The 14,704-nt window shown below is 35.8% G+C and overlaps 1 protein-coding gene and 1 long non-coding RNA gene across 2 annotated transcripts; both read right to left on the bottom strand.

Moving 5' to 3' along the window:
• Positions 1–3,042: 3,042 nt before the first annotated feature.
• On the bottom strand, positions 3,043–7,233 carry LOC118347907. Its single transcript, XR_004801067.1, has 2 exons — positions 6,513–7,233; positions 3,043–3,342 (listed from the first exon to the last, which is right to left on the bottom strand). It is a non-coding gene; the product is annotated as an uncharacterized LOC118347907 (long non-coding RNA).
• A 361-nt stretch (positions 7,234–7,594) lies between these two features.
• LOC108984485 (UDP-glycosyltransferase 73D1-like) lies at positions 7,595–9,307 on the bottom strand. The gene has a single exon (XM_035688875.1). The coding sequence runs from the start codon at positions 9,236–9,238 to the stop codon at positions 7,754–7,756; it is 1,485 nt and encodes a 494-aa protein (XP_035544768.1). The 5' UTR covers positions 9,239–9,307; the 3' UTR covers positions 7,595–7,753.
• Between the last annotated feature and the right edge of the window lie 5,397 nt (positions 9,308–14,704).

Genomic DNA, 14,704 nt, shown 5'->3' with positions numbered 1-14,704 from the left:
GACATAATCTTATGAAATATATTCAAAGGATCTGTGGCAAGTATATTATGATCAAAGCAACTCAATACCCGGACACGATTGATCAGCTCCTCTTTCTCTTGTGCATCAACAACATCCCAACTATATTGAACCATGGTTGCATGATGCTTGATAATCCATGTTACCCTTGTTGTAAAGAACACCGCATTTTCATATGATGGTGCCCTCTCACCATCATTAATTTTCGAAGGAATAAGACCATGCTTACGAAGCTTCATAAACTCAGTGCACCCAGCTGGTCCACGACACCTTCACATTGTTTGTTTCCCTACCATTAACATGTTGACATAAATGATTAATAAATAAGAATCACTAAACAAACTGCACAATGGAGCAGCCAAACCGTGAGTGTTTCCTGGTTAATTAGGTTTGTCTTTACAATTTTTATTAACATTCCATAAGTGTTAAATGAGTGGGGAATCTCTATTGACAACAACATTCCTAGTTGAATAGAGCAGATAATAAATGGACAGTTTGAATTCCAGCATTAATCATTGTCCAACCAATTCATACATTAATAGATATTGTAGACAAATCCATGAGCAATGAATATTAAATTCTTTGTAATTCCCACATCAGTCTATACTTATTACCATTGTTCTCAAGCCTTGTTTCTGGACCATTGCTAATTTCAGGCAACTCAGTACCTAAAACCATATCTGGGGGCTGTGTTGAGTCATCAAATGATTGGGGCTGTGTTGAGTCATCAGATGATTCAGGACGCTCAACCCTTCATGTCCACCTACTAGGCTGCGATTGAGGAGTTGGACCACTCCATGTGTTCCCTTGATTTGCGCGTATGCGAGTTTCTATCATTCGGGCATGTACACCAATTCCTCTTCTTGTTCCTCTCATGGCAAATGGAACTTGCAATTGATTGGAAATTGATTCTATATGCAACCTCTGAAAAACAGAATTGCGATGTGAAAATACTTAGAGAATAGGGTGATCATCGTGCCTCTTTATGTGAAAAATTCATCATACATGAAGTTGCAACATTTCTACAGGCTTAAACTTTAATCATCACCACATAAAAGTTAAAGAAATGGGATAAAATGCCTGTTTGAGTATTACTATTTTACTTTCTACATGGTCCACACAACCAAGGCCATCCAAAAAGTCCACTTTCTTTCTCTGTGATAAAGCTCCATGCAGCATAAATAAAATTTCGAATAAAAAATAATAACTAAAAGCCATGTTGGTAGACCCAGGTGGATAAAATTTTATTGTGAAATTTGAATGGCAACAGAAAAGCTTTTACAAATCATTCATTTTGGTTTGTGGTTGTAGACAGGTCGAAATAAGCTCATCAAAATATATTTTTAAACTAGGGTGAAATAAGCTCATTTTACAGATTATTAAACCTCCCTTACAGATTTGTGAAATAAACAAGAGCATTTCAGAAAAAACCTCTCAACTGAGCTTACTTCACTAGATTGTACATCTATGTTTGCATAAATAAAATTTGAGAGCAATGAACAATAACATTCCACCTTAGCTGAGAAAATCCTACAAGAAAATTTTAGCTTCAACCCAATATAATATTACCAAACTAACTCAATCATTAGATTTTCATGAAACTAATAAGTAGTGGACTTTTTTCCAAAAGACAAAGTCAAGCACGTAAGAAAATACTTACTACTAGGATCTCTTAGTGCTTAAAGGTTAGAAAAAATGAAATCAGTCTCCAATGGCACCCACATGTGCTGCATCTTGAAAACAATGAAAAGCACCCATAGGTAAGCAGATTTCTCTAAAGATAAAACAACTCTCAACTTTCTGTGGACTGGTTTCGTGTAAAGGACTGACTTCATGAAGTGACTTTGCACTAAGTGATAGCCTTAACGTATGTGAATTAACGTATGTGCATGCCACCTTTGTATAGAAATGAATAAAAAAGCGTACATACCAATTGAGATTCTATGACATATGTTCTCGCACAGAACTGTAGCACAAAGCAGATGAAATTAGGGAAAAAAAAAGGGAGAGATAAAGGAAACTAATATATAGAAAAATAAACAAGATATAAGTACTAGTTCGGGAAGTATTCAAAGCCCACCACTTCTTATTCATCTGCTGAATAGCTACTTCAGTCTATGATAGTTCATTTAATTACATTCCATACAAGTTGGTTAACTAAAATCAAGGAGACTATTTGACAGGGTCACACTTAATTAGCACAAAATCAGCAACACTATGATTTTAGGAAATTAGCTATTGTACAATGTTTACATATATATATATATATATATATATATATATATATATATAGGGAAATGCTCTAGCCACAAATGGATTACACAAAAATAATTCCACAAACTGATGTGGTTTGATATAGTTCGTCAGATTGTAAAATTATTTTTATTGTGAAGTAGATCTAACAGGTCAGATGAAGCTACATCAGTTTGTGAAATTTTTTTGTGGATGTAGCAGTACTCATATATATATATATGTGTGTGTGTGTGTGTGTCATTCGCTTATGAGTAGTATTTTTATTATCATTCAATTAATCACCAACATATATATATATATATATATAGTAGTAGACTCAGTTTTAACCAGGATCTTAATTTTGTTGTAGGAACGGCATACCGTTGGATAGTTGATTATGGCAAAACCAATCTTCTTCGAGTTGTTAATGGTGTCATGAATGCAGAAGTCTTCTTTGCAGTTGCTCAACACAATTTCACAGTTCTTGGGATGGATGGTCATTACATCAAAACCATTGCCACGGATTATATCATGATAAGCACGGGACAAACAATGCATATCTTACTCACAGCAAACCAATATGATCTTGGCTCCTATATAGGTAATAAATAATGATGACAGAAGGCAATAACAAAATTATGACAGCAAACCTCAAAGGAAGACTCGATAAATGGTGACTCAAAGAATGATGTCAGAAGCCAATAACAAAATTACTCGCTTGGAATATTATGGAAGAACCTAGAAGAATAGTAGTACACAATAGATTTGCTAAGTTGTATGGCTTGAATTCAATGAGAAATATGCTCTGTACAGTGATCTTTGTATTAGTCTATAAATAGTTGGAATCTGAATATATTTGTAGTAAGGAAAACTGAGTCAGTAAATACCAAAATAATAGTTCATCCCCACAGTTCTAAACTGATCAACATCCTGATATTCAAACTTTAACATTACAAATTTACAAATGAAATGTCTTCTTCAATTATTTCCAACTGTCATTTGGGAATGCTTATATACAATAAACTTGGCAGCACTGTGGACTTCAGTTATCTTCTCACCATTTTCAGCTTATATAGAATAAACTCAGTAGCACTGCAGGAAAAAGAAAGATGCAATGTGTGAACAAATAAATATTCTGGAAAAGGTAATAAATAATCGCCACCCAAATAAATATTCAAACACACATTCAAAATCACTGTAACATGAAAAATATAGGAGTTGGATGGTTGTCTACTTGAACTGAAGAAATATCATGTAAAGGTTGGTAATTCCAAATGTACTATTCATTGAGGAGATGAGTAAGGAAATGTTTAAATTCCCATTCTTGAGCAACTATGAAATACTTTGCATCAAAGCAAGAATGAATGAGTGCTAGGGAGCATATCAGGAAGAGTAAGGGAATGTTTAAATAACCTCATCATGTACAACTAACTAAAAAAAAGAAAAGAATTTTTCATACAAGATTTTTTTCCTGCAGATCACCTTCAAAGAGACATCCTACAGTCGAGATGAAAAAAAACAACTTTTACAATTTGTGGGAAAGGGTGTTGGAGTGTTTGCAAAAAAAAAAATCTCGACCACCTAAGTGGTCTGAATGATGTTAAAAAAATCTCGACCGCCTAAGTGGTCTGGAGAGCCAATATTCTTTTGACTAAAGCTTCGAAACATAGAAGCTTCTTATTTGTATTCGACAGTTAAAACATGCAATGCATTTGATTTCAACTATCAAGGATTCCTCTTGCATAATGGAACAGGTTTTTTTAACAAAAACTAAAAGTCATTTACACAACAAAATTTCTTTGAGCGTAGTTAATATTAAAGGCATCAAACAAAAGGTTGATCAAAATCCATATTGGGTTGATCGACCTCATATTAACCAAAACCAGATAAAACCTACATACACGAACACTCATATGTAAATCACCCAAAACAACGTTTGCCAAACCTCCCAAAACCCCAACTTAATTATAACTCAGCATCTTTAAAGCACTACAATTTGTAGATAAAGCAAATCATCAGCAAATCAGCATAAAAAACCAGCAAATTAGCATCAAAAAGTTCCTAATGTAGATAAGGCACTGCAAATTGTAATAGATTCACAACCAATTTAAACTAATATCATTCGAATTTGTATGTACAAAAAAAGCTAGATTCACAAAAAAAAAAAAAAAAAACTACTAGATTCACAACCATTTAGTAGATTGATAACCATGTAAATGACTTTACCTTTCACTTGCAAATGAACATAAAAAGCTAGCTAAATACAAATATACCCAAAATAGAGAGAGATAGACATGGAGTGAGTGAGAGAAATACCACAAAGATTGAAAGAATACCAACCGGCTTGCTTAAATAGGGATCGAGTGGAGGAGGTCGCACGCGACGGTGGGGCAACCTAATCGTGGAGGAAGAGGGACGGACTGAGTGAAAGTTATAGAAATAGAGAGAGAGAGAGACGGATGGACGGTGAAAGATAAAGAGAGACAGAGGAGACTTACAGGCGACGGCGAGGAGGCGACGACGTGTAGCATATGGACGGTATCGGGAGGAGATCGATCTATCATAGAGAAGACAGAGAGAGGAATGTGGAGTGTTTGGTTTGCGGAGAGGGATATCGGTTTTCCGTCGATTTTAACGCATCAGACTTAATGTGGCGATAAAATGTCGCCGCAACAAGAAATTAAGTTGCACTGCCAACCCATTTCACGAACTAGTTTGTTGCGACGAGACTAATTCATAGCAAAAGGTATTTCTTATGTCAAATCCCAGTTCCGCCACTACAAAATTGCGGCTATAGTAACGAATGGTCTGTGACGTCGAATAAACACTCGCCTAAAATTTTTTTGGCAGCAAAAGCCTCATGTTCTTGTAGTGAGGCATATTTAAAGGAGTTATTGTGATAACCAAAGCACTATACATCTTGCTAAAAATTCAATATACCACGAAAGGTTTAAACACATATACATTCGACTTCATTTTGTGAGGGATGTAATAGATGAGATTAAAGTAGAAAAAGGATGCAACTGAGGAAAACCTTTCTGATATGATGACAAAATCCATACCAGTTACCAAGTTTAGGCATTGCCTAAATTTGATTAATATAGGAAGCTATTAGAGCTCGGATTACTTTGTAGGAACAGTTTAGAGGAAGAAGAATATCACTTTACAAGGATAAAAGAGTTGTCAAGGTGGAGATTTGTTCAAGATGTGTCAGGTTTTTATATTTGTATTTCAATAATGGCAGTTTTGTAAATAGATTAATGGCAGTTTTGTATTAATGGCAGTTTTATATTTGCGGCATGGTTCTCCGAAGATTCTATTAATGTGGCGTGCCACTCGAGCGGTAGGGCCATTAAATGCGGCGTGATTCTCCAATCTTCTCCCCTTGGTCTGCTTTACCCTAGTCCATTCATTCTTTCCTTGACAGTAAATCAAGGATCCTCCGCAAGTCGCACCTGCTTTGTGGGCAGACACTCGATGACTGGACAATATCTAAGGAACCTCAGACCAATGAGTCTCGACCAGTTCCATCCTCTGCTGCACCGTTCCTCCCACAAGTCATGTATAGGGGATCCTCTTAGTGGGCTAGATCTATGTCCTTTCATGCTGGACCGAGCTTGGCTAGGCCTCCTTGGCCTTGGGTAGAGGGAAAATCACCCCCACACTTACTCTGCTAATTCTCACCGAATGGGTACGGTGGAAATTTTATCATGAACCGCCCTACCCTTCTCCCGAGGTCGAACACTATTTTTAAGTTTTCCGTTGTCCAGGAAGCTTCTGCAGGCGCGCTGCTTCTGACGGCATCTCCTCATGATGGGCTCATCGCTTCCCAAATTCATCAATATCCACTTAATTTCTCCAACTAATACATTAATTCTAAATTATTTTGTAAAATAAAGTTTCTAGGTTTACTCGAAGTAAAATAAGCCCAGCTTGAAAATAATATTTTTGATAGTTAATTTAAGCCCAACTAGAATTTAACTATAGTTGGAATTTAATTTAACTATAGTTGGAATTGGAATAAGCCCAACTAGAACAAAAGTCCATGTGAATTCAACCCATCTAAAGAGGTTAGAGTCATCTTGATCAATACAGCTACACGGCAAAGAGGGTTATTTCATTTTATTTCTTAAGGGCAGTCTTTGTAATTATAGTAACATATATGCGCGTAAAATAAAAAAACTAGGAAATAAATTCCAGATGAAATGCACATACTGAGGTGTAACTAACGTAGAGAGAGAGAGAGAGAGAACAATTTGTACAGAGATAGAGGGAGAAACCGAGGGTTGGCTTAGGCTGTGCAACCGTGGTGAGGGGCGGAGTACGATAGAACGGTGGGGGCTGTAATCCGACGATCTCCCACAATCTGGAGTTGTTGCCGATGGTTGCCTTCCAATCCCGCAGTGATGCTCAACTGGACGACAACAATGGTTGTTTGAGCTCTTCATGGTGGAGCTACTCGGGTTGGTGAGTGAGGCTCACAAGGGCAGGTCTAAGTAGTAGAGGCTCACCAGGGTGGTTCCGACGTGGGGCAGCGGCTGAGGTGAGTTATGAGAGAGCAGTGCTCTGTTTCGAATGTGGAAAAGTAGAGGCTTTATGGTGGTTTACGTAGGGTTGGTAGTGGTGGTGCAAGGCCGTGACTGGGTGGTGTAAGTGGGTGATTCATGGCCGAGCTGTGGCGTTGGTTTTATGTGGAGATAGTCTCGCGAGGCAGCGATTTTGAAGGGTGCAGGTGGTCGTGTGTGGTCGTGCCACTTGGTGGTTGCCGTGGCCTTGGGTGTGGAAGGTCTGGGTAGTTTGCGTTGGGATGGTTCGGTTTACGGTGGCTAGGGTCTTTGATGATAGGTCTCAAGCGGTGGTCGCTGGTGGGGTCTGTGAATGGGAGAGACTCACAGAGAGAGAGAGAGAGAGAGAGAGAGAGAGAGAGAGAGAGAGAGGCTGGAGAGGGAGAGGGAAAGGTAGAGGGAGAGAGAGAAACCTAAGAGAAAATCTGAGGGAGTGGGGCATTGAGAGTAGAAAATCTGAGGTCCGCTGGCTGCGTATCTTGTCTAAATATCAATCCTTATTTATTCCAAACCACTCATCTTTCCACATATTCATAACTTCACACGTGCGGCAGCTATAATACAAAAGCATGAAAGAATATGACAATTAGGAGCAACGTAAAAAAAGTAAAATTCAACAATGTTTGTGGGATTTCAGGTATTTTATTGTCTCGTACGTTGTGGGATTTCAAGACAAATATAATATATATATATATATATATATATATTTATTTATTCATTTCAAACATACATGACAAATTGAAAACAATAAAAAAAAACCCTAGTGATCATTCTTTTATTCCATCGATCTCCCTACATAATAATCTCATGACAATTAATTATAATCTACTCTATAAGACCAGAACTTTATAACTTACATTTGTTGATTGGCAAATTAAATACATAACATCCTATATATGATTTGCCTTTTTATTACAAGGGAGTACCGTATGTACATACTACTCCTTGTCTTGAACGGATGGTAATTTGGCTATATCTTCGATAAGGGATGACATGTTCAATTGAGAGGATCCTCCTTTTTCCACTGCCCTTCTTGCCATCTCTCCAAGCTCTCTTGCTTTCCTTCTTCTCCTTGCACCTTCATCTCCCCCATCCATCAACAATGCTATTGCCTTCTCCACTTTTTCTTTCTTCACTGAAACCCCAACTTTCTCTTCTTCCCCCCATCTGACAGGGATCTCCACCCCTACTCGAATCCCAATCCTCAGAATTTCTACCACCAGTTTTTCATTCAAGAACTGCTCCGAAAAGAGAGGCCAAGTGATCATTGGCACTCCATGGCACACACTTTCTATCGTTGAGTTCCAACCGCAGTGGGTAATGAAACCTCCGATTGCCGGATGAGACAGAATGAAATCTTGGGGAGCCCATCCCTTGATCAGGAGTCCCCTTCCTTTGTTCCTTTCCTCAAATCTTTCCTTCTCCAGCCACTCCTCCAACTCTAGATATCTCTCGCCTGTTTTAATCACCCAAATAAATGGTTGTTTTGATGCCTCAAGACCTAACCCAAGCTCGATTATTTGTGAGGGAACCAGGTGGCATAAACTGCCCAAACAAGCATAAATGACAGAGCTTGGTTCCATCGAGTTAAGCCATCCCAAGCATTGTTGCTCGTTAATTAAGGGTTTGTCACCTCTCTCGAACTTGTCCAAATTCTCTTTGTTATATAAAGAAACTGGACCAACGCACCACACCTTCTTCTTGATGGCCTTCCCATACTCCTCAATGATCCGCTGCTCCAATTCATTGAAAGTATTCACAACAACCCCATAAGCTGTTGACTCGGCCTCTTGCATCTTGTCTCGGACATCATCCATACCAGGCAGTATTGCAAATAATGAACCTGGAAGCTGGGCTCTTGTTATCTCAATTCTTTGGGGCAATCCTGGGATCACAAAGGGTTCCGAGTCGGAACTGATAGAACGATGAGCATTGTAAAATTTGATATTATGGGAGCTTAGAAGCGAGAAACAACCCATCCCGTGGAAAACAAGCCTTGGGATATTAAACTTTTGAGCTGTTTCGGATGTCCAAGAGAGGCACTTGTCAGATATGATGCAAGTTGGAGGGTGCCTTTGATTTTGGAGGTGCTTTTCTAAAGGTTGTTGTAGCATGTTCAGACCTTCATAGAACTTGGTCAATAGGTCTGGTGATGGGAGGATGTCAAGATTCTCGTACCCAGCAGGAAGTCCCACTTGTTGGCATGGAAATTCCAGTTGAACAAGCAGAATCGGGAGGCCAGATTTTGTTGCTCGATGAATGGCTGTTTCGAATCTGGAGGCATTGTAGGGGGTAGTGACCAAGCTGACAATCACGCCACGCTCTGCAAAGTGCCTAGCCATGTCTATCATGGGTATCATGTGGCCTTGTGCCATGAGTGGTATCAAAACAAAGTGAGGTTGGCTGGTTATCATAGAAGCCATTGCAGATCAAGAGCAAGAAATGATCAATGATAGTGGTTGCAAGAGCAGGTAACGATGGATTTTGTGTTGGTCACCAAATTGCATGTGATGTCGAGTAAAATGGGTTGCATTCTGCTGGCCATATATGGGCGCGCGCGAGGTGGTCTGATTCCTTGAGCTAGCTTGGTTGACTTGGAAGAACTCAGGAAATTATTTATTTTTTACTTGGAAAATACATGACAACGATACATAAAATTGACAAAAAAGCATCTAGCGACTATAATTATTTCAGCAAGAGGATTATTCAACCGTTGGGGTCAATTTGCGTCCATGACGAGGCAATTTTCACACGCGCAAAATTATTTCTTTTTAGGCCGTGATGATCCGTCCAAGTACGTTGATTGTTCATTCTGAATTGGTTCCGAGTCGAAAGCTTTGGACCCGGCGTGCGCGCAACTCCTCATTATTTATATGTACTAGCTTATGAATTGAGAATAATTTTAGGTCCAAATCAACATTGTTGATCAGTAGGTCGACTTTTGAATCTGTCTCGTACATTTTGCGCTGCATCATCATGTATAAATTATGAGATTTTTATTTACATATGAGATTGTTATATTATAGATTATTGGATTGTGAAAATGAAAATGAAAATGATTTTTAGAGATTATTGAAGATTATGAAAAATAAAAATTAATTAAAGAAATTATATAAAAAATAGTTATGTTTTATTATTATAGAAATCAGTGTGAATATGACTAATCCAATACTCTCATGCAATATCATTGGTTTGTTTTTATCTTGTAGGAGCAGTGAAAAATTAATGGAGAAAAAAATCTCATCTCTTGGCGACTACAATAAATATGAGCTTTTTTCACGAATTCTTTTTTTAAGATATATGATTGCACTGAGTTATTACATAATTTATATATTTAGAATTTATATATTTTATTTATTTCATTACATGAATATTATTATTAGTTTTAGATGAAAAAATTATTAACATGAATAAATCCGAATTGTAATTTAAATTGATTTATAACATAGTTTATTCTTAATTTTATACTTTGTGATTTAATTAGACAATATTTATTTACATGCATAACACATCTTTGATATTTTATTCTTTCATTTTATTTGTTCTTTTTTTTTTTTTATTTTGCTTAAAGAGAAAAAAAGAAAAAATTAGAAGAAAGATGCACCAGAAGAAAATCCTTGCATAGAAGGGAGCAACCAAATGTGAGGTTCTTTGGAATTTATTTAAAAGAAAAAAATAGTGTTACGCACACCGCACGGAGAAGAAAGAAAAAGAAAAAGAAAAGCAAGCTTTTTTCGGTTTTGAAAGGGGAGAAGAAGCCAAAGGACGCAAGAGGAATTTTATTTTTCTTTCACTTTGGTCGGGAGACGTGAAAAGGATGGAAGTTTTGAATACTCTTTTTTGGCGCCGAAATGGACGCAAACAGAAAAAGAACTTGGCGGCTTCATGAAACTTGAGGGGTCTAAGGTGTGTTTGGATACTAGAATATTTTCAATACTTTTCAAGTATTCTCGTATTTTTAAAAATATTTCACATATCAAACAATTTAAAATACTTTCAATGGGACCCACAAACCCACTTTAATCTTTACTCATAACTATTCACAAACATTCTATAATACTTATTACTATTATATATAAATAAAAAATAAAATCACTATAATATTTATCACTATTAAATATAAAAAAAAATCATTATAATATAAAATCACTATAATATATAAATAAAAAATATTTATCACTATTATATATAAATAAAAAATAAAATCACTATAATATATAAATAAAAAATATTTATCACTATATTATATAAATAAAAAATAAAATCGCTATAATATATAAATAAAAAATAAAATCGCTATAATATATAAATAAAAAATAAAATCACTATAATATATAAATAAAAAATAAGATCACTATTAAATATAAATAAAAAATAAAATCATTATAATATATAAATAAAAAATAAAATCACTATAATATATAAATAAAAAATAAAATCATTATAATATTTATCTCTATTATATATAAATAAAAAATAAAATCATTAAAATATATAAATAAAAAATAAAATCACTATTATATATAAATAAAAAATAAAATACTATAATATTTATCACTATTATATATAAATTAAAAATAAAATCACTATAATATATAAATAAAAAATAACATTACTATAATATTTATCACTATTATATATAAATTAAAAATAAAATCATTATAATATTTATCATTATTATATATAAAAGTAAAATAAAATCACTACAATATTTATTAATATTAAAAAATCACTATAATAAAATCATTATAATATTTATTACTAAAAATAAAATCACTATAATATTTATGGGACCCACACATTTTTCAACTTCCTACTCAAAAGTCAACAACTCATTATACTTCACACATCCAAACAATTCAAAATACTCTCAATGGGACCCACAAACTCATTCCAATCTCTACTCATAACTATTCACAAACATTTTCAACACTTTTCAACACTTCTCGCTATCCAAACGTACCCTAAATTGTAGCTTTTTCAATCTCTTTAACTGTTTTTTATCTTTATCTTCATTTATTTGACTTGTTTTTTTTTTAATCTATATTTAATTTTAATTTGAATTTTATTGTGTGTTTTTGAGATTTTTAATTTAGAATAATTTAATTTTGGATATTTTATTTTCAGTATGTTTAAGTTTGATGTAGTTATTTTTCTTGCTCTTTTAAACTTTCATTTAACAGTGATTACAATTACTATGGATTGATTTTGAGAATTTGTGATTTGAATACAAGGATGAATCTTAGAATCTTGATTTTGAGACTTTTCAATTTTCAGTTTGTATTTTGTCAATTATTTTCTAATCTAGTTTAATTCTTAGTTTAGTTTTATTAATCTCTTAGTTCCATTGCAAATTAGATTGATTAAAACTTAATTAAGACTTAAATAATTTTAGTTTTATTCATTAATTTTCTGATTAATTATGATTGTTTAGCTTAGTTGGTTCCTTGATTGTTAATTTCAATTTGTTAGTCTTTTACATTTCATTCCAACACTAAAAAAAATCTAAAAATATGTAGCTAGTCCAGGACTAGTGCCTTTTTTTAATCCTGTTGCACTATTCCATTCATTGCACATATCACCACTTTTATTTTCTTTTTGTGAATATTTTCACCATTTTAAATGAGTTTGATTTTAAGTAACTTTTGCTGATGAGACGATCTAGAAATTTATTCCTAATTATTACGCGACACCCTACTGCACTTGGGATAGCGTTTGTGCTACTAACTTTTGAGTGAGTCAATATACGATCATGGCAAATAGTGTGCTGATGACACGAAAATTGTTCGTGGGAAAGAAAACAAGCCTTTTGCCATGAAATCACATCAGCAAGTAAAACATTGGGGGAAAAAAAAAATTTGACGAAAGTTGCCACAAATAAACTTACAAAAAATACTTACATTTCGTGGGTTAATAGTTTTTGCGACAAACTTATTAGCTTTCGCAACATTTTCTCGCTGCAAATAATCTTACAAGAAATATTTTATTCTCGTGGGTTATTAGTTTTTGCAACGAGATTATTAGTTTTTTGTGTCGACTATTTATCACCGTAAATAAACTTATCTGAATTATATTTTACTCCAGGTTATTCAGGTTTTGGGCGATATTTTCTAGGTTTCAGCAAAAGCTAACACAATTTAAACCGCATCTCCCCTTATTCCTTTTCCTCTTGCCGTCTCCCCTTATCATTTATACATGATGCAGGCCACCTCCTTCTCCTCTCCCCTCTAGCAAACGCCAATCACTCCTCCCTCTTCTTCTCCGTAGTTTTTGCTCCCTCGAGTTTCCCATGGTTGTTGTTGCCTAGCACTGCCTCAGCTACAGCCCACGCATCGCCACCTCACCTCGACGGCCACCCCCTCCTTCTCCTCCGGCCCCCACGCCAATCTCTTTCCTTTTCCCCGAATCTAGCCTCACCTCTCTCTCTCTCGGAGTTCTTTATTTTTCCTATAACACCCCACTTAAAAAGCTCCTTAGGTGTTGACCTTTGTAACCTTAATCCTAGTTAACTAGGAGTTGAGCTATTCTAGAATAAGAATAATTTTGGATATTTGAGTTTGCAAGAGGACCTTATAATTTTGGGTTATTAATTACATTAGGGTTGATGGTAAGGTTAGCCTTTATCTTAGCACTCAGTACAAAATTCACATAAGATTAACAAGATTATCTAAAATGGAAAATTTAGTGATATGCGACTTGAATTGCGAAGTTCGGGAGGATTTGGTCGCCAATAGATTGATTCCGATCGGGATGAATTATCCCACTGAGTAGATGTCGTATGCGATGAATATCACTTGAGTGGAGGTCACAAAGACCACACGGCCCTCTCTTGACCTACCGAGTAGAAAGACTCCCGATCGGGGATGAAAGACTCATCTCGCCTTTTCAAGTTCTTGCCCACGATGTTGTTTAGGTGGATTTTTAAGTTGGTCGATTAGACTAGTCGCCCAATCTAACCATCCAAAACCTTGTTGCCAAGTCTTCTCTCCCAGAAGGTAAAATATATTGGCGCTAAGTATTTGTGCCCTCTGGTCGGGAATCTCCTTGCTTACCGAGAGGTAAGCTTTCTCACCTTTGAGTGAGAGAAATGTCTTTGCTGCCGATGGGACACAGCTTCTCGCTCAAACCTCATCGGCTCTCTTAAGATCTGGATCCGTAGTCTCTTCTTTTGTACCAAAATGCTCTCCTTTTGCACTTAATCTTCTCATTCCTTCAAATCCAAGAAAATAAATAAAAATATATAGAAATAAAATAAAATCAATAGTATTAAAGGAAAAATAACACTTATCATAACTCATTTTTTCCACCCAAAACTATCCAAAACTAAAACTCAACAAAAATCTGCCAAATTGAAGCCATGTGAACCCGCCGGTTGCAAGGGACGATTTCATGATTTTTTGTCAACCAAACCATGCCTCATGACTTGGCCACCACTGTAGAACCATTGTAGCCATAGTAGGGAAGAAATCATGGTGGTTTCAGAACACTATTCCCCTTGCTCAAAAGGACACAAACTGTATAAGGCAATTTGGAAATTTCAGCAGGACACCTCCACCTCATCACGTTATTTTGGGCTGCACCTTTATGATCACTTGGCAGCCGACTCTCCACCCTCTACCACCAAAAAAAGTCTTCAAGAAGTGACCTTGCTCCTGCACAAATCATCCATGATGATGGTTCAAAGGGATTAGTCAAGACAATGATGAAAATCTACGAAAGGAAAACCAGTTGAACCCGTAAGCCCCCTTGGGCAGTTTTGATGATTTTTCACCCTCTCCTCTACCCCATGACTTGGCCAGCACCCATAGGAGTAATGTAGCAATCATAGGAGTGAAATCATGGTAGTTTAGGGCACTATTTCGTTATGTACATGTGACACAAAGTGATGG

This window comes from Juglans regia, chromosome 3, assembly GCF_001411555.2.
Source record: "Juglans regia cultivar Chandler chromosome 3, Walnut 2.0, whole genome shotgun sequence".
Lineage (NCBI taxonomy): Eukaryota > Viridiplantae > Streptophyta > Magnoliopsida > Fagales > Juglandaceae > Juglans > Juglans regia.
The sequence above is the reverse complement of the archived record's forward strand: the minus strand, read 5'-3'. Positions and strand labels throughout refer to the sequence as shown.